We start from the raw sequence: 22168 nt of genomic DNA on the forward strand, positions 1-22168 counted from the left end.
CGATTTGTAAAACTTTGTTTGTCAATTGCAAGAGGTATTTTGTGCTAGCCACAGGGTATCTTCACGCCGAGCATTATTCGTGTGTTTAAATATTTAATTTGATATTTAAGCATATACTAAACATTCGATTATCAATCGAGCTGTGCAGAAACTATTAATTGGAAAATATGTTAACCAACAGAAAATAATACCCGAGAGATAGTTTATAAAATAACCAATTGTTAAATTAGTGAAAACATTTGTGGTCAGCTGAACGCTGGTGTAACGATTTCCAGACATTACAGACTCATTAAATTTGATAGCCTTTACCGATTCGCTTCGGCCACATAGCCAGAGGCCAGTACTTGGTAAATCGCCTGCTGCCTCTTGCCTCCCGATTGCTGCCCCGCCAAGCCTCCCCCCCTCTTGGTATATACTCGCCCGCATCATCGGCGTGTATCAATTTGCGTGTGTATTGGGAACCAAAAATAAGCCTCATTACAACTGAAATCCAAGCAAACTGCAGCAACAAACAGCAAATCAATTTCGGAGGCAGCGCAATGCCCATTATCCCCTCGGTGCCAGCGCTTCCCTTTCCCTTGCACTTCCCCTCTGTGCACCATTCAAAGTTTCCCCTGCCGAGCGGTGTCCACATTTATGGACGTAATTGACTGCATTACTTTTGATTGGCTTGCCCATAGATAACGTTGAAGTAAGCGCGGTAACGCAATCAAATAATGCTACCATAATTTCAGCCAGTACACACAAACACACTCATTCACACACACACACACACACACACACACACACACACACACACACACACACACACACACACACACACACACTGGGCATGTGTCACGGCCTTAACTTTTTCTGCCTTACGTAGTTATTGACTTGACTTTGTGATAAGCTTCGTCGCATTTGCAACTGCAGCTCAATGTCTTTTATCAGGTCTTCAAAAGAAAGAAGATTTATAATGGTTCGTTCTGCTGTTCAATTCGTGCAAAACATTTCTTACATCCAATAAAACTGAATTTCTTGACTTTTCTTACAATGTTTATTAACTGAGATCCAAAATAACGTTAGCTTAGGAACTATAAAAGCTTCTGAGATCTTAAATATTCTAAAATACTTAAAAAATACAAAAATTGACTTCGTCCTGGATTCTGCCGTTTTTGACAATTTAATTGATGATAAAAAATTCGATCTTAACACTTTTCTTTACTTTATATGTTGTGTTTATGTAAATGACCAGTGCTGCCAATTTTGATATGCAAATTATAACTGGCAGCACTGAAGTTGACTTGAAATCAAGGTGCAGCCAATTAATTAACATGTTAAGTGCAAATGTTAACAAACGAATTTAAATTATGATTTTAAACCTTATAACCATGGGTTATATAATAGGCCGACTTTTGCAGCTATAAATTAATTTGACTTATTTTCAACTTAAAGTGAATTTATAGAAATTTGCTTGTTAGCTATATTTATTGCCCAGCCTTAATATTCGGTTCGTAAACTGGTAGTCTATTAATTTTATATTTCATTGTCAATTTAATATTTTGTGTTTAAAATATTAGAAATTAAACAGACTCGTTTCGGTTGTTCTTTATAAACCCAATCAGGGTTAAGTTTTGGTTCAACTTCAAACAAGGAGGGTACTCCGATGCGACTCAAAAAAGTCTTGATCTAAAACTATATAGTATCTCTGTAGATAATATCTCACTTCTTAGCCATATAGTAAAACATATAATAATACGTTTTCTGATTGGCCTTCTGTTAATTGTCTGTTAAGTGCCTGTTGACTGTCTGTTAGCGTATTGCAGGTTCGGTGTTGTCATTTTTTGCCCGCTGACCGATGACTTTTGTGTGTCCTTGATATTGATATAACACTTACGTCCATGCGTTGACATGGCCAGCTTAATGGGCAACCCACTGACCTTGTTGCCTGGCCCCATGACCCTGTTTTGCTCTACATTCACTTCACATTTCGTTATTTTTGTTTTTCGTATTTTTTTGTGAAAATCTTTGGCAGGTCTGCGCCATTCAGCATGTGGATGTCTGCATGTTCAATAATGGCAAGTTCAAGAACGTGGTCGCCGACTCGGACAACATCTCGCCTGCTGTGGACCGGACAGTGCCATCTGGCGGCACTCTGAATACCACCGTGGCGCTGCGCCCGCAGCGCGGACCCACCAAGAACTGGATAGCATTGGAGGATACGCTGCAGCGCAGCACTGAGCCGGATGAGATAACCGGAGCTATTGCCGCTTCGGCCATACGATCGCCCAACTTTGTTATGCAAGCGGCCCAGTTGCTCACTGGACAGCCAATGCCCAGTCCGGCCATGGCCATGCCACAGCCACCCAATTCGGGCTCATTGGGCACTAGCAGCGGCAACAACGCATTCGGAGATGATCGCAACGTGTTTGCCATTTACGTGTCCTACTATGTGAAGGTAAAGCTAACATTGAGCGGCATGGGCGGTGAGCTGTCGCTGAAGCTGCCCTTCGTGCTGGTCCATGTGGATGAGACCATGCGTCCGGGCTATACATCGGCCACCCTGGAAGAGCTGCGCCTGGAGAGGCTAACGCTGCATGATGTACCTATCAGCCGTAAGAATGGCAGGCGTTCGGGCCATAACAGCTCCACCGGCTCCTCCTCGCCAGCAATTGGCGATGGCCCGTCGACGAGTGCTGCTGCTGCTGCAGCTGCTGCAGCTGCTGCCGCTGCAGCCGCTGTTGGTGACATCTCCCAGCTGGACTGCATCGAGTCTGCAGACGACGAGATAAATATACGCGTGCCGGTGCCAGCTGTTAAGAATAAGCATAGCTCTGGCGCGCACAAGCGCCGGCTGCAGCGCAGCGAGACACTGGCCAGGGACTTGGACGAGAACGAGCAGAACGTGGAGCAACATGTTGTGCAGGTACATTTGGAGCGGCGGGATGATGACGAGCAGTCACAGACAGCCGCCGAGACTGGCGCCGTGCCAAAGACAACAAATGTCTGATTCTGATTGTGGTCCCAGATGTTTGCCAAGCGTAAGAAGCCATAGATGGGGAAGGGCAAACGCTGGCCAAGCACACGGGGCGCAGTGCAGCTGGCCAGCCGCCAGAGAATAACATCAACAACAACAACAACAAGTATTAAAAGAAGACAAGAAATTTGTAAATTTGAAGCGCCAACGATAGAGATTCAGTTTCGGTTTCAATGCAGAAGAGAGCTATGATAGAAGTATTTAGTATAGAGTCAAGGGCCTTGCCTTTGCTTGGCTGCCGGATTTTGATGGGGCTGTGGCCAGGAGGTGCTCGCGAACGGGCGGCGCGAGCCGCATTATTTATAGCAAAGCAAGTAGAAAGTTAATTTTAGTAAGAAAGATTGGGATTGACTATTGACAGCGAAGCGGCATTTGGAATATTGATTGCATTTTTTGAAGCTAGTATCGCCCACCTGGATACAGACATTTGGACGTGTGGGCGGGGCGTGAGGGTGTGTCACTTAAGTGGCACCACCAGGCACGTATTTAGTTAGTTATTGATAGAATTTAGTCAGTGTTTAGGGCGGCCAAAGGGCAGTCTAAACGCTTCAAGACGGCGCGGCAAACAACAATTCCAAGCCGGATGCCAAGCTGCAAAAAGTAAAACACTTTGAAATTGTATTTGAAAAAAAAAAGAAAACATATTTCATTGAATTGAAATCAATATTATATAATCTTGGTAAATGTGCGTTGATATTAAACTTAACCATGCGTTGTTGTAAACCCTACAAAGAAAAATACTCCCAATTAAATATATAAATTTAAAAAAAAAACAAATAAAACAAAACAAAAATTTACAAAAAAATATGAAAAATTATGATATTCAGCAAAAACGGCATAGACAAATGCAAATGGAATGGAACGAAATTAAAATGAAAATGCAAATTAATTGAAATGGAATTTCAGCGTAAATGCAACTTTAAAGAAAGTATTTTTAAATCCATATTAATATATATATATATATATATATATATATATATATATATATATATATATATATATATATATAAACACTACACATATATGATATGATATGAATGTCGACTACATATATACGCAATTACGATTCAATGAAATTGATGTGCATACGATATATTATTCAAATTCTAAATGTTTGTATGTTGTCATGTAATTGAAATTAATATTATTAATATTAATATAATTAATATTATGCCAATTGGATGTACGCACACACATACACGTCGAATTCAACACACAATATCATATTGTATAACCTTTTACCACATATATATATATACATATATATAGAAATATTATATATTATATACTTATATCCAGTACAACATAATACTCAAACTAAACAAAATACAATACAGCAGAACAAAAGAAACAACAAAAATACATAAAATATACAAAAAAAATTTAAAAAAAAAAAGATAAATGTTGCGGTTTCACCTGAAATGTATTTAAAAAAAAATGCCTCTGATGCATACATATCTGTGAGTTTTCCTGTCATATATATACACACACTATTATTATATATATGCATATATGCATATATATATGCATATATATATATATACACTTAAAAATTTTTTCCTTAATGCTTGCCGCGTTGATAAACAAAAGAAGATAAGTAGAAGAAGATGAAAAAAAACTATTTAGAAATAAATGCAAACTACTTGCATATAGAACAAAATATACATATAAACCAAAAAGCAGTTGAGCAACACAATAAGGTTCAGTTTTGCGCCGAAGTACGTACACCCTAACGGATGTTACGGATTGCGCGAATACTTGAACTGCTTGTCACCAAGTTTCAAACATGAAAATTTGGCAAAACAAAACAAAAAAAAAAAAAGAAAATTAAAATAAGCTAACGCCACAAAATGCAGTTAAATAACTCCAGACACTAAGCTGGATATGTGTTGCTAACCAACAATCAAGTTAATTCTAAATGCTAGAGGGAATACCCATATGGTGTTGCTAGCAAAACTTTAAACATCTAAACATTTATATATATATATATATATATGTATATGTATATATGTATATATATATATATATATATATTTATTTATAACTATATATATAATAATCACAAGTGGCGGGGTGTGCGTATTGTGAACTTACATGTTCAAATCAAATACTCTATATGTGTGCGTTTTTTTTTTTTTTTTTGTCAAATAATATTTAAGCACAACTCCGCCCGATACTCGATATATGGATAAATGCCAACGAATGACGACGAAATCGCGGATATTTTAGCTTATGGCAAGGGTATTTACTTGCTTGTGTCGGAACTTACACATATTTACTTGCTAAATGTCTACAACTACTTACACATCTCTGAAATGAACAATGAAAAATTGCCTGTGCCAGGCGCGAGTGCCACACTTGAAAACCAAAAAAAAAAAAGATATTATAAACAACATTTTCCTAAACTTTGGAAAAAAAATTTAAAATTTGCGAAATTTTTGAAAAATTAGCGAAATTTTTGAGAATTTAATGCAAAAAAAAAAGTGTTTAGTTTAGGTTCATTTATTCTAAATAGAAGAACCTTTTTCACCTTTCAGAAATTTGTCAAACATTTGTCATATTTTTGGAGGTTTTCCAAAGTTTGGGTAACATTCTTTTTTTGTTTTTTTTTTTTTTTTTTTGTGAGTGCAAAGACACGCAAACTCATATTAAATTTTTTCTATTGATAACCAAAAAAAAAAAATACGATTTTAAATGTTAGCTGTAAGCGTAATTGCATATGAATACCATTTGAATGTGTACATGTCTAGTGTTAAATAATGAATTTATTGTCAAAAGGACATTTAGCCAAGTAAAGAAAGAAACAAAACAAGAAATATATAAAACTATATAACGTATTCTATGCAAACCTTGAAAGCATCAGACACTTGAGAGAAAGTTTAACGATATATACACAATATACAATATATGTTTATGAATATGTATGTCAAACAATATATATATATATATATATTTATATATGTCTATCAATGTTTACGCTGATCCACTTTAACTAAACTAATAACAGAGGCCAGAAAGTATTTCGAAGAATTACAATTTCAATGTGATGCATTTCTATGAGTACATAAAAGAGAAACTAAAACGGTAGCTTAAACAATTCAACTATATTTGTGAACCTGTCGTCCGATTTACAGGATATACACGCATTAATGCATGCATACATGTCGTTCGACAGCTATCTAAATACATACATATATTTATATATTTATGTGTATTAATTAAATGTTCTTAGTATAAGTCTCCATCTAAACATCATTGATTCATTTTTTTGGGGGAGTTGAACTTTTAAGCAAACGCTAGCTAGAGTTGCTTTCAATTTTTTTTCATTCCGTTTCAATTGTTTTCTTTCAAGACATCTTTTTTCGATACGCAACGGAATGATTACTGAGTGGTTAGGCTTATGGTTCATGCAGCGCTTCATCAAGACCATTCGAAACATTATGAAATAAATGTTAAACATAAAATAAACACAATTCCGCCTGTTTTCATTTCACGAAATGGCAGCTACAACAATAGCTGGGTGGAGATTGGGTGTCCTGGCGGCGGGGACATCATGCAAAAGCGCAGCAGGAGTTCCCCCAAATTTTATATCAGCCCTAAGCTTTGCATCATTAGCGAAACTAGCTTAGTGGGGACCACCTGCTAGCACAGGCTGTTACGGCATGGCTCAGGGCTATTCCGCCAACATTCCGTTGGCTACTGTCAGTTAACAGTTAGCATCGCTGTTAGTTAACAGTCGTTTTGTAGCTTTGAAACCTGCTTACTCCGAAAAAATAAACATTCGGAATGTGTGCAGCTTTGAAGCTTTCGATGTATTTTAGTTGGTTAGCAGGACTCAAAAGCATTCCAAGCTTTACGGTCAAGTTTACAGGTGAGTAAAAGCTTCATAAAGCTATTGTCTCGACTGCATTGTGGTTAGGAGGAGCTTACTTTAAAGCTTAACATTGGCACTGAAAAGTCCACCGTTTTTGATGATTTTTTGGAATATTTCGGACAAATAATGCCAGGTTTTCAATAATAATTATTTAGTACTCTCGATTGGCATTAAAAAAGCTAAAATCTAGATTTTGACCCAAATTGACAAAAAAGCAAAGGGTTAAATCACGTTTTTCCTCAGAATCGGGGTCGGTTCGAAAATTAAAACTTTTTTGATGATTATGATGATGATTTTGGTATGTTATACCTTTTATACCTTTCATCATACAAAATATGCTTTAATTTATCGAGTTTGTTTCCGATAATCGATAACTTACTCCGTTTCCAAGCAATCGATAAAAATCGATATCGATATCCTGTTTTTGGGCAATTTTGGTAAATAATAAGAGCTAGAGTCACCAAACTTGACATATAGCTTCTAAAATAGAATATATATATGCATTTGATGTTGGAAGAAGAGAACGGAACTCCCGACTAGAACCTCTTACTTGTTTAATATTATGTTCATGCAAATGGCTTGGGTATGCAAAGTTAGTATATTGATTTAGATAAACGTTTCGTTGGTATAATCAACCTGTTTTGTTGATTTTTTTAGACTATCTCGGCCAAGTAATCTCAGAGTCGAAGCATTCGCCAACCCATACAAGAGACATCGCTGAGAGGTGTGTAGTCAGAAGGCTCAAGAAAAGATCCTTTAGAGACCTCCTCCAACAACGACACAGGAGAAGCCCCAGAGCCCACCGACTACCTACGTGACGGCTTTGACGTTTGTCCCCGATAAAGCCTGAGGAGCCAACCAGGATTGGCGAGATACCACCTAAGCTAACGGTTTTGTAATAAAAATGTATGCTATTTTTTAATTCAATACAATAAACATATATAAGTTAAAAAAAAAACAAACTTTTTTGACGATTTTTTTTTTTAACTCTCGGGTAAATATATCCTGTTATTGAAATGTTATACCTTTTTGAATTCGTACGAATCCCTACTATCATACGGCATTCAAACAAATTAAAAATTGATGGGTTGAAATGAGTTGTTGACCTCGCGTCGTTTTGGAACGACATAACTCCGCGCGGAGATATGACGTTCCAAAACGACATAACTCCGCGCGGATATATGACGTTCCAAAACGACATAGCTCCGCGCGGAGATATGACGTTCCAAAACGACATAACTCCGCGCGGAGATATGACGTTCCAAAACGACATAACTCCGTGCGGAGATATGTCGTTCTAAAACGACATAACTCCGAGCGAAGATATGTCGTTCTAAAACGACATAACTCCGAGCGAAGATATGACGTTCCAAAACGACATAACTCCAAGCGAAGATATGACGTTCCAAAACGACATAACTCCGCGAGGAGATATGACGGTCCAAAACGACATAACTCTGCGCGGATATATGACGTTCCAAAACGACGTAGCTCCGCGCGGAGATATGACGTTCCAAAACGACGTAGCTCCGCGCGGAGATATGACGTTCCAAAACGACATAACTCCAAGCGAAGATATGACGGTCCAAAACGACATAACTCCGCGCGGAGATATGACGTTCCAATACGACATAACTCCGCGCGGAAATATGACGTTCCAAAACGACACAACTCCGCGCGGAGATATGACCTTCCAAATCATCACGATTGGCATCAAAAAAAGGAAATCCAAAATTTTGACCCAAATCGAAAAAATGCCAAGGGGTTACATCATGCTTTTTTTCAACCCTGAACCCATCAAAAATGGGTATAAGGGTATATTGTATTTGTGCAAAATCTAAATGTATGTAACAGGCAGAAGGAAGCTTCTCCGACCCTATAATGTATATATATTCTTGTTCAGCATCAATAGCCGAGTCGATCTAGCCATGTCCGTCTGTCTGTCCGTTCGTCTGTCCGTCCGTATGTATGAACGCAAGGATCTCAGAACCTATAAGAGCTAGAGACTTGAAATAGATATAGGTGCTCCTAGCTCCCGCGCAGATCTAGTTTGTTTCCGATAATCGATAACTTACTCCGTTTCCAAGCAATCGATAAAAATCGATATCGATATCCTGTTTCTTGGGCAATTTTGGTAAATAATAAGAGCTAGAGTCAGCAAACTTGACATATAGCTTCTAAAATAGAATATATATATGCATTTGATGTTGGACTAAGAAAAGGGAGTTCTCGGCTAGAGCCTTTTACTTATTTTTTTTTTTGCATATAATTAAAAACACGTTGAAATTTGTTTACATACATTTTTAATAATTTTATTTGATTTTCAATAATAAATATATTAATTTACTTGCTTTCCTTTTTTTGTTTTTGTTTTGTATTCTTCATTCGTATTGGATGCATTTGTGGTGCGTTTTTCAACCACGGTAGTTTTTTGTTTTTATTTTTTTAATCTCATATTTCATTTTGTGTGTGAGGCTGTGTATGTGTTTATGTGTGTATTTGTGTATGTATGGAAAGGGCTGTTACATTTGGCCATGTGTATTTATATGCTTTGAATGTGCACTTAACTCGCACTCTTACTTGGTTGTGGCTAGCACTTTGGCTCACACGCACACACACATGCGTATACATATACATATACATACACATACACATATACATTTACATGTACATATACATATACATATGCATACACATATACACTACATATACATATACATATGCATATACATATACATACACATATGCATATGCATACACATATACATATACATTCACAAACACAAGCACACGAAGCTTAACAATTTGAAGCTCAGTTTTAAAATCATTTCATTAGCTACAAAAAACTGTTAAGCAATAATTATACAAAAAATTTAACTAAATTGAGGGGCGAGTTAAAAACATTGCAGAATTAATTTGAATGCTGCATGTTGTACGTTGCATATTGCAATAATGCCTTTGTATGAAACACAATCTGCGATGCAATTAATTGACTTGTATGCCATGCCATGCAGCTCATGTCGTCAAGCTGCATGACATGCAAGCTGCGCCAGCTGCTGATAACAGTTTCTGTTTGTTTTTCCATCTCTAGTCACATATAAAATGTATTTCAATACATATATATATATATATATATATATTTAGGCGTGTGTATGTATATAATATGAATGAATGTATATATATAAACTTTATAGCTTGATCATTTCAAATTTCATGTTTTGGGAGGCAAAAAAGGCACTACAATCTAATAATTTCGACGATGACGAAATAAAGAAAATACATATTAGCATTTGCTATCAAATAATTAAATATATAATATATATATATATATATATATATATATATATATATATTTATGTATATCAGTTAACAACGTGTTACGAATTTCGAATTAAAAAGTGAACAACAAAAAGAAACCTGCACAAAATTTCTTGTTTCAAAAGTTCGAAGTTATGCTTAAAAACTCGTTAAAAATTTGCATCTTTTTGTTTTTGCTTTTTGATGATTGATGATAAAAGTTCATAATTTATTATATATATATCTTCTTTTTGTTTTTTTTCTTTTGTTTTTTAACAGAAAACAAGCCTCAGTAAATGCACAGACCAAAGCGCCCATTTACATACTCAATATCAATTTTAAATTGTATTTGTATTTAGATTTATTTAATATGGTTGTTTTCTTTACCTTTTTTTTTTTTTGTTTTCGCAGATAACAGTTGTTTAAACCTATTTTTAGTATATATCTATATGTATTTATTTATAACTTGTCACTTGCTAAAAAAAAATTATTTACCGCTTTCTCTTTTTTTTTTTTTGTTTTTTCGCCTCTATATATTAACTTTAGTTTTTAAATACAATAAAAAAATTGCAATAAATTAGTGAGAAAAAAAAAGAAATTTAATAAAATACAGTTTAAAGCAGGTAAATAATAATAAATAAAAAAAAATACACATAGTATAATTGCCTTACGCTTAAGTGGTAAATTTTTCATAGTTTTTGTTTTTTGTTTTTGTTTTTACTTGTTAGACAAATTACAATGCGCACTTAGTTTATAAACAATTTTAAGCATTTGACGGCGCATACATATTGAAACTAAATATTAGAACTACATTTATTTGCTGCTCTAAGGGGGATTTTTTTGTTGTTTTTTAATTTTATTGTTTTTTTGTTGTTTGTTTTATTTTGTTTTTGTTTGGAAACACTGCACATTGTGGCCTAGTTATAGATTTGCAATTTGTATGTATTTTGGTTGTTGTTGTTGTAGTACATATAAGTAAATATCGTATATAGAGTTTACAATAATATGTCTATATAAATTCATTGCTTTAATCGCTGTACTCATTTTTGTATATATATCGCGTGTTTAGTTTACGGTTATTATTTATCTTTTGGGGGCTAGGAATTTGCGGGAGGTTAGCTCGTTGCGATCTTTATAAACAATTAGGCAAACACTTTTTTGTCGGGCCAAGGTAATCTTTAAAAACAAATGCAAGAACTTAAATTGATGTCGTTATTGTTGTAGTTAGTTTAGTGTAGTATAGTGTAGTGTAGTCGTAGTGTAGTGTAGTCAATATGCATTTAGCAACATGTATGTACATGTACAGTAAATAAATAATATAGAAGTTTTGTATACAGTTAATAATAACATGCAGTTACATATACAATATATTTATATACATATATTATATTTTATATATATATATATATATATATATATATCATGTATATAAGATGATCTGTTTATTTATTTTATTAATCTGTCAACACGTTTTAGCCATCTTTCGTATCAAACGATTTTCTTTGCTTATTTTGTGGGGCTGTATTTTCTTTTTTTGTTTTTGTTTTTTTTTTTTGTATTTTTCATTTGAAGTTTGTTTTTTTTGTTTACTCTTTCAACTAGTTAATTACTTGCACACATTTAATTTTGACATATTTATGTACGTATGTATAATATATATAAAAGTTATTCGTGTATTTGTTGTTTGCTGTTGTTGTTGTTGTTTTTGTTGCTGTTGTTTGCTGATGTTGTTGCTGTTGGGGTTGAGGTTAAACCTTTAAGGAAATGGAAGCGGATGGATATATTATTTCTTCTTGTTGGTCGCCAACATTGGAGCGCTGCGCTGCGGTGTTGTTGGCCGAGATGAGTTAATGCCGCTGTACAAATACTTGGCCTTCTTTTCGGATGGCTTCAATATCTGAAATGATTTAAAAATATATGATAAAAAGGTTGGATTATGTGTATGTGTGTGCCCTACCTGGAATGAGCACATGAGCGTGTCGTCCACGGTCATCATGCCGCCAGCGTTGTCGAATTCGCCGCAATAGTTTGGCGCCGAGAACAATGTGACCAGCTGACGGCGCGCAAAGAACTCGTAGCCATCCTCAACGACCTGTAAATGGATTCGAGAGTTAACAGAGAGTCAATAGATTGGCTTGGATTTGCTAACCTGATGGGCACGACAAATCAAGTCCAGCTCGTGTCGATTCAAGAACTTGGAGACGACATCAACGCCAAAAGTGAAGCTAACGCCACGATCGTTTTCGCCCCAGCCCTGTACATCCTTGTCGGGATCACTCCACAGCAGGTCGCAGAGCAGCCCGGTGTCGGGCACATCTGTGGGACGCATCAGGCGACGGATCTGCTCCATGCCCTGCAGATCGGGACTGAGGCCACCATGGCAACAGAAGATCTTCTCATCAATAATCGCGGCCACAGGCAGACAGTTGAAACAATCTGTGAAGGTCTTCCATAGTTTAACATTGTAGCGACGCTTGCACTCGTCGTAAAAGCCTGAAATGGAGGTAAGCGAAAACTGCTATAATAAATGTATATCAAATGCTATCCACAATCAGTCCGTATGGTAGTCAATAAGCTTATCAAGAATTGTCTGAGCTGCCATTAGGCACGTCTACGATGAATATGCCATTACTTCGGAAGTTGACTAATGTCAACATTTCACATGCGATTCATACGGTCAACATATGATGCACAGCAAAACAAATATGCTCCTCTTTCGATGCAAAAGCAATTGTAAGAACTAAGCTGTGATTCCACTTTGCATATGGGATCCATATACGAACCACATAGGATCCACCCTTCACTTACCATAAATTCTATTAATACTGGCGCACTCATGATTGCCGCGCAACAAGAAGAAATTCTCCGGATATTTGATCTTGTAGGCCAACAGCAAACAAATCGTCTCCAGAGATTGCTTGCCCCGATCCACATAGTCGCCGAGAAACAGATAGTTGGCAGTCGGTGGAAATCCGCCGTATTCGAATAGACGCAACAGATCTGTGTACTGGCCGTGTATATCGCCACAGATGATTAATGGCGCCTCCAGTTCCAACAATATCGGCTGCTGCAAGAATATCTCGCGCGACTTCAAGCACAAGCCGCGCACCTCCGCCTCCGTCATCTGCACCTGCTTGCCGGTGCGGCAGCTTCGCACTGAAAGAGTTTGCCCCCAGAAAACCGAAATGTTAGTCAAATGTCGCAAATATATATACTTATATATTATATATATACATATACAGACGATAAAATACACTAAACTCTAGCATAGTTTTAACAAGAGGAGCGGGCCGGGCCTTTTAGGGGGCGCAACAAATGCCTAGAATAACATTGGGGAAAAAACTAATTTATCGACGCTTTGTTTGGGTGGAAAACTTTTGCTGCTGTTGCAGAGTTTGTTGTTGTTATTGTTGTTAGTGGGTTGCCAGGCACACAAATGTAAAATAAAAAAAATGGGAAAATCAAATGTGGCATACTTTGTGGCGCACAGGCGAAAAGCGTAGGGATTATTATGTATGAATGTGAATGGGCGAGGGCGAGGGCGGGGGCGGGGGCGGGAGCAGGCGGTGACCTTCGAAACACAAAAACAAAAGCGCAATGCGAGCTCAGCGATGTGTGTTGTTTACGCGCGTGTGTGTGTGTGTGTATGCGAGTGTGTGTGCCTTTGTCAGGCGTTCAGCTTCAACTATTTTGAGCGTTCACATGTCAACGCTTCAGGAATATTTCAGACACTAGAAAGCAACTCAATTGCATAAGCAACCAGTGAAGCCCAACAAGTGGGCGTGACAGTGCCTGCACACACACACCCACGCACACGCACACACTTTGAGGGGGCGTTCCGCGTTGTGGCCCTGGCTGTCTCTCCATTCGCTGTCATTTACTTTGAAATTAATTTTTTGTGCACATGTTGCGGAGCTAAGGGAAACGGGAACGTGTCCCTGCGCTGGGCATGCAAGTAGGTCACGCCCACTCACACACACACACACACACACACACACACACTCACACACACACACACACTCAAGAGAAAAAAAATTAAATTAAATTTGCATACACAAAATAGACCGAAAAAAATATGAATTAAATATATAAAAAGCACAAAGTGGGCGACCCAAACGCTTGGTCTGAAGTGCAGCTCGAACTTGGCCACATTTCAACTGCAGCATAAAACCGCCCACCCACACACACCCCAAAAGCCGCCCAATGGTCAACCAGGGAGCAGCAGCAGGATTTTCCTATTTATAGTTGTATTTCTAGCTGGCAGCTGCTGTCAAGTTCCACGAAATGCTGCGATTGCAATTGCAGCAGCAGCTGCGATTCTACAATTAATCATTGTGGGTATGTGCAAAAGGGCAAAGGTACAGCCAGACCGAATGAGAGAGCGAGAGGGAGCGAAAGAGGAAGAAAGGCGTTACTTTGGTATTTGATTAATGCGCATTTAGTTTCGACATTTGATTTGACTTATGAGGGCTTTGCTTTAATTACATTTGAATTTCAGCTTTGAGCATAAAGGCAATAATAAAATGAGACTGGAATTCCAAATACGTTTGTTAATTTGATCTACTTTATTACAAGTCCTTTAACAAGTCATTGCCTAGTTTGGCTGCTAACTTAACAGATTCCGGGTTGCGTTGCACACATACCTCTACCTAGAAACTATCTGTGTATAAGGCGACATCTCCGACAGTATACAGGCTTGTCAGAGTCGACCTTTGTAGCATATAGATGCCAGATGAATGATAAGTCGAGATTTATATAATATATTAATATATAATATATAATACATAAGCTGCCGACTCGGATGTCGCCTTAATGTTGCTGCCCTCAAATTATTAGTTGAGCCAAACTATATATGCATGCATGTTTGTTTTCGAATACCAAAAGCAGAACATGCATGCATGCATATATTTATATATGCAAAAATGCATGCATACTTACATGCATGTATGCATCTGTATGTATGCTAATATGTTTGTTTTGTTTTTGATTCGAATCGGTACGCTACTCAATTTCGAAGATCTGCGGAAAAATTCATTTGAGACATGTTTCACACGTTTCACAAAATTCACGCCTCTTGAATGGAAAATACCGAATGAAAGTTTTTATGTGCGAAAATCTTTGTTTGTGGATCTAAGCCTTGATTCTGTTGAACTGTTGGTTCTTTATTCGATGGATTTAAACTGGGCAAAGCCTGGAAATACTCACAAGTATATCATAATCATATACGGGAAAATATTTTGTTTGAGGTCCGCAGTTACGCTTCTCTAAACACACACTAAATGGCTGCTATAACTTTCCAAACTTTCTCGTAGCTCATCTTCATTTCACTCAGCTTTGTTTTCACAACAGCTTCCGGCTGTCACCCAACTCGGCTGAATTTAGATGTTGAAGCTTGGAAGTGGTTCAACTTTGAACCGGTTTGTCACCTCTTTACGTTAATTTGCATGTTTCACCAGCTGGCCAAGTCAACAGACATCTGTCATCCGTCAACTCCCATCTGCATTTCGCGTTTTAGTTGCTTTTGTCATCATTTCCGGTTGTCAGGCAGTCAGCACTTTAACTACATTACCCACACGCTGTGTCTGCCACTCAATCTGGTAGCAGATGTTGTTGCTACCGATGCTGCGCACATTTGGAATAAGGCTAAACACTAAATTATGCAGAGCACAAAGGTTTTACTACACCAGCATATGAGATTCGACTGAAGGAGTCCTCCTGACTCCTGACAGTCTGCCATGGCAACACAACAAAAGCAGCAGCAGCTGCTGCTGCATACTTTTGGGCGCTGCATAATTCGGTGCCAAATCTGCCAGCCACCAGCTGGAGGACTATCGACTGACTGGCAAGTGGGTTTGCTCCACGCATAAATTATGCAACAGCTGCTCCACTTTGTCTCCGCTTTTGTCTTACTCTCTGTGTATGTGTGCGTGTGTGTGTGTGTGTGTGTGTGTGTGTTAGCCAGTCGGTGTGCGTGTAAGTTATGTGCATAAAGTCACAAAAAGCTTAAAACCTGATTTAATCTGTGCAGCGCGGTACATGATATGCTATACTTTAATACCCTGTACTGATCAGAGATGCATTTCAAAACAGGGTATACATAACAGTTGCGCTAACGATTGTAACATTTTTGATCTTGATCAACGTCAAGAGCCCGCCCTAGCTAGATGTTTGCAGTTTCCTGTTAAGCAAACGCCGTGTTCTGCAAATCGTTCAATTTCGATCAACATTCACTTTTTACGGGCTTTTCTTTATCAGAAGCGAAATAATTCATCTTTCGCTTTTTCTAATAGCTGGCCCATTTTCGTAACATCGCTAAATATCGATGTCCACTGCCGAGTTTTCTGAGCCTATTTCGCAGAATTTGTTAGCCAGAAACACCGCATTTGGCACATTTGTTGCAACTGACTAGAATACGGTGAAGGAGCCTAATTTGGTCTAGTTCAACTTCATTCTCTTCATGCACTTCCAGTTGGATGTCAGCTTCTAGTGTTAAACGAATAAAGGGCAACACCGTTTTTCACACTCTCCTAACCTCTTTCTTTGTCTCTTATCACACTTATCAATCAACCAGGTGTATCAATCAGCTTTGGGCAGCGTGATTTGTGGACTGTACTATGATCTATTCACAATTTTCTTTGTTGCAACAACAAATGTCCGACTTTGGGGCCGCAACATTTAGACGCACACGTGACAGAGACACACGCAAAGGAAGAGAGAACGATGGAAGGGTGGTGGGAGGGGGGCTGCGCACAGGGGCTGCTCAACACAAAAGCATCGCGTTTATTTTATTTGTATCTCTATGCAAATTTCCGCAGTGCAACAACCCACCGTCAACCACAAGGGGTGGGGCACCAACGCACACCCGCTGGCAGCAGCCCAAGTGAACCGACAGAGAAAAGACGGGGACGGCTGGGGCGTGTAGCTAAGTTGGATAAAAAAAAAATATATATATATATATATAAAAATAAAAAGAGAAGAAAACTTTTATGCGTAAGCAAAAAAGACGCGCGTGTTTGTTTTTCATGCATTTTACATGAGAAACGAGACACGAACACGTGCCAGCCCTCCAACCCCCAAGCCCCATCCAGCCCCAATCCCAGGCACGCCATCAGCACACGCTCACGTGGCACATGCATGTGTGTGCCCACACAGGTCCCTGCTGCCACTGTCAGCCAGTCCCTCAGTCCCTCAGTCAGTCAGTAAGTCGGTCGGTCGGTTGGTAATCGGACTGGTCTCCACTTTCCCCAGCTCATTCCTTCAATTTTCGTTTTTTTTTTTCCTTTCTGTGTCTAACTGGTTCATCATGATTAACATTTTTGCCCGCCCCCCCCCCCCCCCCCCTCGGTTGCCAGCACTCCCCACGCAGCTGCACGACAGAAATTATAAATGTAGAATATTACACGTGCCGAGGCCTCAGGGCCTGGCGGCATGTGGGCGCGGCCAGCGCATACTGCAGCTGATGATGGCTCAACTTATTCGCAGCGCTTCAAATTATACAACGCACAGCGTTTAGTCGCATGAAATGAATAGAAAAGTCGCAGGTTACCACAACACCGAACTGTCTACACACTTACTAACTGTTGTCATATCGAATTCTTTATTTGGCAGTAGGTATAGGCCAACTTAACTAAAGGCATTTGCATTTTAGCTAGATTTTAAGTGGGTTAAAACTTTGGCCAGAAATCGGAAACGTATCAAGAACGTAGCAAAAAACTGCCAAAAACCGACAAACGGTAGGTCGCTGGTTCAAATTCAAATATAAATATATTGAATATAGATCTATCTAGTAAATACAAATATTTATTAAGTACAGCTATATAAATAAATAAATAGCTGGACAACTTTATTGAAACTACAATTATTTGAAGATATTTTTGGTTTTCTTCTTTTATTAGCCAGTTTGTGGTTACTATTCTTTAGCATCTAAGACTAGCTGTACAGTAAGGGGATTGACATACTTAACATTTGTTGTTAAGTCTTATACGTCGTTTTTATTATTCGATTTTAGCTTGTCCAAGTACCCGGTGCGGAAGATCGATGGGTTGGATCCTTCTCGAGTTGGTATACTCTTAAGATTGGGTTCCGGTTCCGGCAATGGAATTCAGAATTTCGCCGGCTGTTTAGAGGATGGCACGATCTGTCACAGCACAGATTTGCCAGCTACCATGGGAGAAGGGTAGCTTCTTCTTCGCCTTGTGAGGAAGTGTCGAGATATCGGGAGCTGGCTTGCGTAACTAGATTCGGTCTATATACCATTTACAGCCTTTGTAATTGGCAGAGAGGCGCAATAGAAGTCGGCTTCCCGGACTGCTTTGCAAAGTGGAGATCCTCTTGGGTGCTCTTCAGCACATCTAGCACAGACGAATCGCTTCATTTGCAGATTTGAAGATTTTATTTAATATATATACATTTTCACACACACATATATATCCCTCTTTGATATATTTTTGGATGCATGTTCCTTGAAAAAGTTTAGATGCCCTATCTTAAACTGATTCTGGTCACAGTTTGTCGTTGTAGATTGCTATTCAAAGTAGCTACTTTTTTTGAAAAACAGAGTTGTTACATTTCCGTGTGCAGGTTGTGCGTGTGTGTGTGAGTGTGTCTCTGATGGGCTTCAGAGATGAAAGCCCTTCTGACAGGCCATTGTAAATAAGATGAAGATGCCTCGCACTTTTGGCTTAATGAAAAATGTGGATGCCATTTCATGACCCGATTACTCGACAGCTCTTCCAAAGGGGTGGAGACGGGGGTTTGCGGGTGGAAGGGTCGTCCCAGGCAGCAGGCTTAACTGGAGCAGGCACAGCTTCCGTGAGGCCAGTGCAGAAGTGCTGAAGCCATTAAAAGACTGGCGAAAATGTTGAGCAAACGACGGAGAGCAGGCGAAGGAGACAGGAAACAGAGTACACAGGGGCGTGGCATAGTGGAGGCGGCAAGCCTGCGAAGCAAATTAAGTGAAAAGGCTTTGCAAATGAAGGCAAAGATAAGGCAGGCAGGCAGCCAGGCAGCCAGGCAGCCAGGATGGCAGTTTGTGTTGTCGGTTAGTTGAGCAAACAGGCAAAGGAAGCGAGTTGAAACTTTAGCATATCCTCCATGCTTTCTTCCTTGCCGTCTTGACAGCACAGAAAACACGACGCATTTCAGTTGAGTGCTTCGGGCAAAGTAAACTGTGAACTACGATCAAAAATCTATTTGTATTAATTTCAGTGGAAAATGGAGGAAAAACTTCAGCTTTTACAATTTTTCAGAAATTAGTATCTGCTTCAATATATAATATTTTTTTTTTATGCATATGCTTTTATCGTTTTTATTCACTTTTATGTTGTTTTTATTTGTTTAATTTATTTATAGAACCCCTTTTGCAGTAATGAATGCTTCAAAGGGTATGTATGATGCACTCTCAAGGCCAGAAATGCCAACATTTTGAAAATGCAAATTTGACTTTTGACAGCGCGCAGCAAATTAATTGACTTAATGCACTGACTAAAGTTCAGCTCGGGCTTAAGTAGTGCCAGCGGCTAAATTTAGCAAAAGATTCTCTTTAAAAGCCGACTTAATTGAAAACACTTCAGCTTTGTTGCGCAAAAGTCTGTTGCCAAGCTCGCATGAAATTTGATTAAAAGGCAAAAGTTAACTAATATCTTTCCAGGGAATTAATTAGCACAACATAATGCACTCAGCTCCGGTTTCCAGCTTAAAAGCATCGTTTTGCAGCAGTTTAAATCGAATTGTTGCAGTTCGCTTCGGTCAATTTGTACTATATATACCCTGCATGGCGCAAAGGGGGCCTGCTTGGGCTGTTCTTAAGCATACTTGCATGCCATTTGTAGGCCCTGCACATTTCATAGGAATCGGACAATAAGCATCGAGTATAATCAAGGCCGCATTTTCGAGAAGGGAGGGAAGAAGCAGCACATCCGCTGCATAAAGCGTGTGTGATTGCTGCACTGAATATAGGGTATCTGCTGGCCTAGTCCCGACTAGCGCTCAGTTGTTTTCATTTTCCATTTCATTTTCATTTATTAAACGACAGATTGGCTAAATGGAAACGCATTATTCGCGTGTATAGCCCGTACTCTTAACCACTTCACAATCTGCAAACTGTGACAAAAAGCAATCAATTTTCAATCAACCCCCAACCCTTCGAGTCTCTCAACGCACCGCCCACCACCCCCAGCCGCACACTTTGAATCGGGAATGTGCAAACGGTCAGCTTAAAATTTAATTAACATTTCGGTCAGCATGTAAAGCAAGCACACACTCGCACACACACACACATGAAAATGCGTGAGGCGAACCACAACCACATTGACCCACATTCCGGCACTCTGATTCAATTAATGTCCACTTTGGAGTCTAGCCCATTTCACACACCATCACCCCTATCGCACCTCTTCATCAAGATCGAAGTCGAGTTGACCTTCGTTTTGGTAATCGATAAAATGTCGCCTCTTTCGGGGCCGTCCACTTGATGGTAATTACAGGGCATGATTACAGGGTTCAATGTCGAAATGCGGCTGTTGTTGTTGTTATTGTTGCTATTGGCGGCGGCTCCTTGGCTCCTGTCTTTAGCTCTTTAGCTTGCGAGCACACAATATGCACAGGTTTGTTCTCATTAATTGCCACGCCCATCCACCCTGGGACTCTGCCCCAGCCAATGCCCACTTTATGGGCTATCTGTGCCGGCGGGGATTTGCGTGCTCAAGTTGAAATTGCGCCAAATGAACCAAAGATAACAACTAAAACAACAACAACAATAACAACAGCAACTGCAGCAACAGCAAGGATAAACGCCTGTGGGCCAGCGAACGTTGATTAAGGACGAGTGCAGAAAATTTCATTTTAAATTGTTGTCGTTGCGACTGCTGCGCCTGAAACTAGGCAATGCATATTTCACATGCTCGAAAACGCTTCCGTTTTGCATTGACCCACTTGGCAGGACGAGCGACGCTAGGGGGTAGGGAGAAAGGGGTAGGTGGTAGGGGCAGGTGCATTGGGTGTGTGCTAAGCAGCCAAAAGTTTGAAAATTGATTCAATAAATTAATTGAAAATAAATGAAAATTCAAACGATTTAAAAACGAAACGTTTAAGATTGAAGAAATCGGTTACAAATCGAACTGTTATGATTCGTTAAGGTTAGGTTAAACGATAACAGATATAAAACACAACGATTTAACAGCGAAACGGGTAACATAACTGCAGAGGCAGCTTTCAATACTAATCTACAGCGAAGCGGTTATGTCTATTAGACGAATCGGTTTGAGAACTGCAGCAATAAAAGACATTTAATCGTTTGCCTAAGAAAATGAACCGAAGCGGTTTGAAAACGAATCGGTTAACATACAACAAATCGGTTAAGAGACGTTATGAGTGAAGCCCATGTTAAACAAACGGCTAAATTAGCTTATTTATAAGCCAGAAGCGAAGCGTTTATGTATATCAAATTAGTCAGTTGAAAAATCTTGTTTATTATAGTCATAGCTTGGCCAAAAGTCCGGCTGAAAGTTGATTACAATTGAAGGGTGTTTGCTTAACGCTTACAAATCTAAAATAAAAAGGTCGGTCAACATAGGACCTGGTTTAATAAGCTTATACAGCAAACAATTGGAAAGAGATATCAAACCCAAACCCAAATCGGTTCGTTAGTGAAGGGGTAAAAGAACATAGGCAAAATGCCTGCTTTTTCAATTTTTCGGGTGTGTGAATGATGCGAAACGGGTAAAAATCTTAAGCAAATCGGTTTAAACTCACTACGTTTCGCGTTAGCTATCGCGAATCGGTTAGGTTATCGCATCCTGACCAAATGGATACAATATCCAAATAGAGGCCAAACCATGAACAAAAAGCCAAACCCTATGAAAATAGGATAAGATTTGACCAAGTTATGGGGGTGGGAAGTTTTGACCTATGTCCATATAGGATATTTGAGGGTACCATTTTGACATGAATTTTGACCAAAAATAATGTTGCCAGATTTT

The 22168-nt window shown here is 38.9% G+C and overlaps 2 protein-coding genes across 2 annotated transcripts in view; one reads left to right on the top strand and one right to left on the bottom strand.

Annotated features, from left to right (window-relative positions):
* Positions 1-3645, top strand: part of LOC115768615 — a 70019-nt gene extending 66374 nt beyond the window's left edge. Inside the window, exon 7 of the mRNA XM_030713271.1 lies at positions 2018-3645. Coding sequence (XP_030569131.1) covers positions 2018-2992 — 975 coding nt within the window. The 3' untranslated portion in view covers positions 2993-3645. The remainder of the gene's footprint in view (positions 1-2017) is intronic.
* A 7951-nt stretch (positions 3646-11596) lies between these two features.
* LOC115768613 (serine/threonine-protein phosphatase beta isoform) overlaps positions 11597-22168 on the bottom strand; it is a 33201-nt gene continuing 22629 nt past the window's right edge. Inside the window, exons 2-5 of the mRNA XM_030713270.1 lie at positions 12999-13346; positions 12340-12683; positions 12148-12282; positions 11597-12087 (exon numbers count right to left, since the gene is read on the bottom strand). Coding sequence (XP_030569130.1) covers positions 11974-12087; positions 12148-12282; positions 12340-12683; positions 12999-13346 — 941 coding nt within the window. The 3' untranslated portion in view covers positions 11597-11973. The remainder of the gene's footprint in view (positions 12088-12147; positions 12283-12339; positions 12684-12998; positions 13347-22168) is intronic.

This window comes from Drosophila novamexicana, unplaced genomic scaffold (assembly GCF_003285875.2).
Source record: "Drosophila novamexicana strain 15010-1031.04,08,12 unplaced genomic scaffold, DnovRS2.1 tig00001856-arrow-arrow-pilon, whole genome shotgun sequence".
Lineage (NCBI taxonomy): Eukaryota > Metazoa > Arthropoda > Insecta > Diptera > Drosophilidae > Drosophila > Drosophila novamexicana.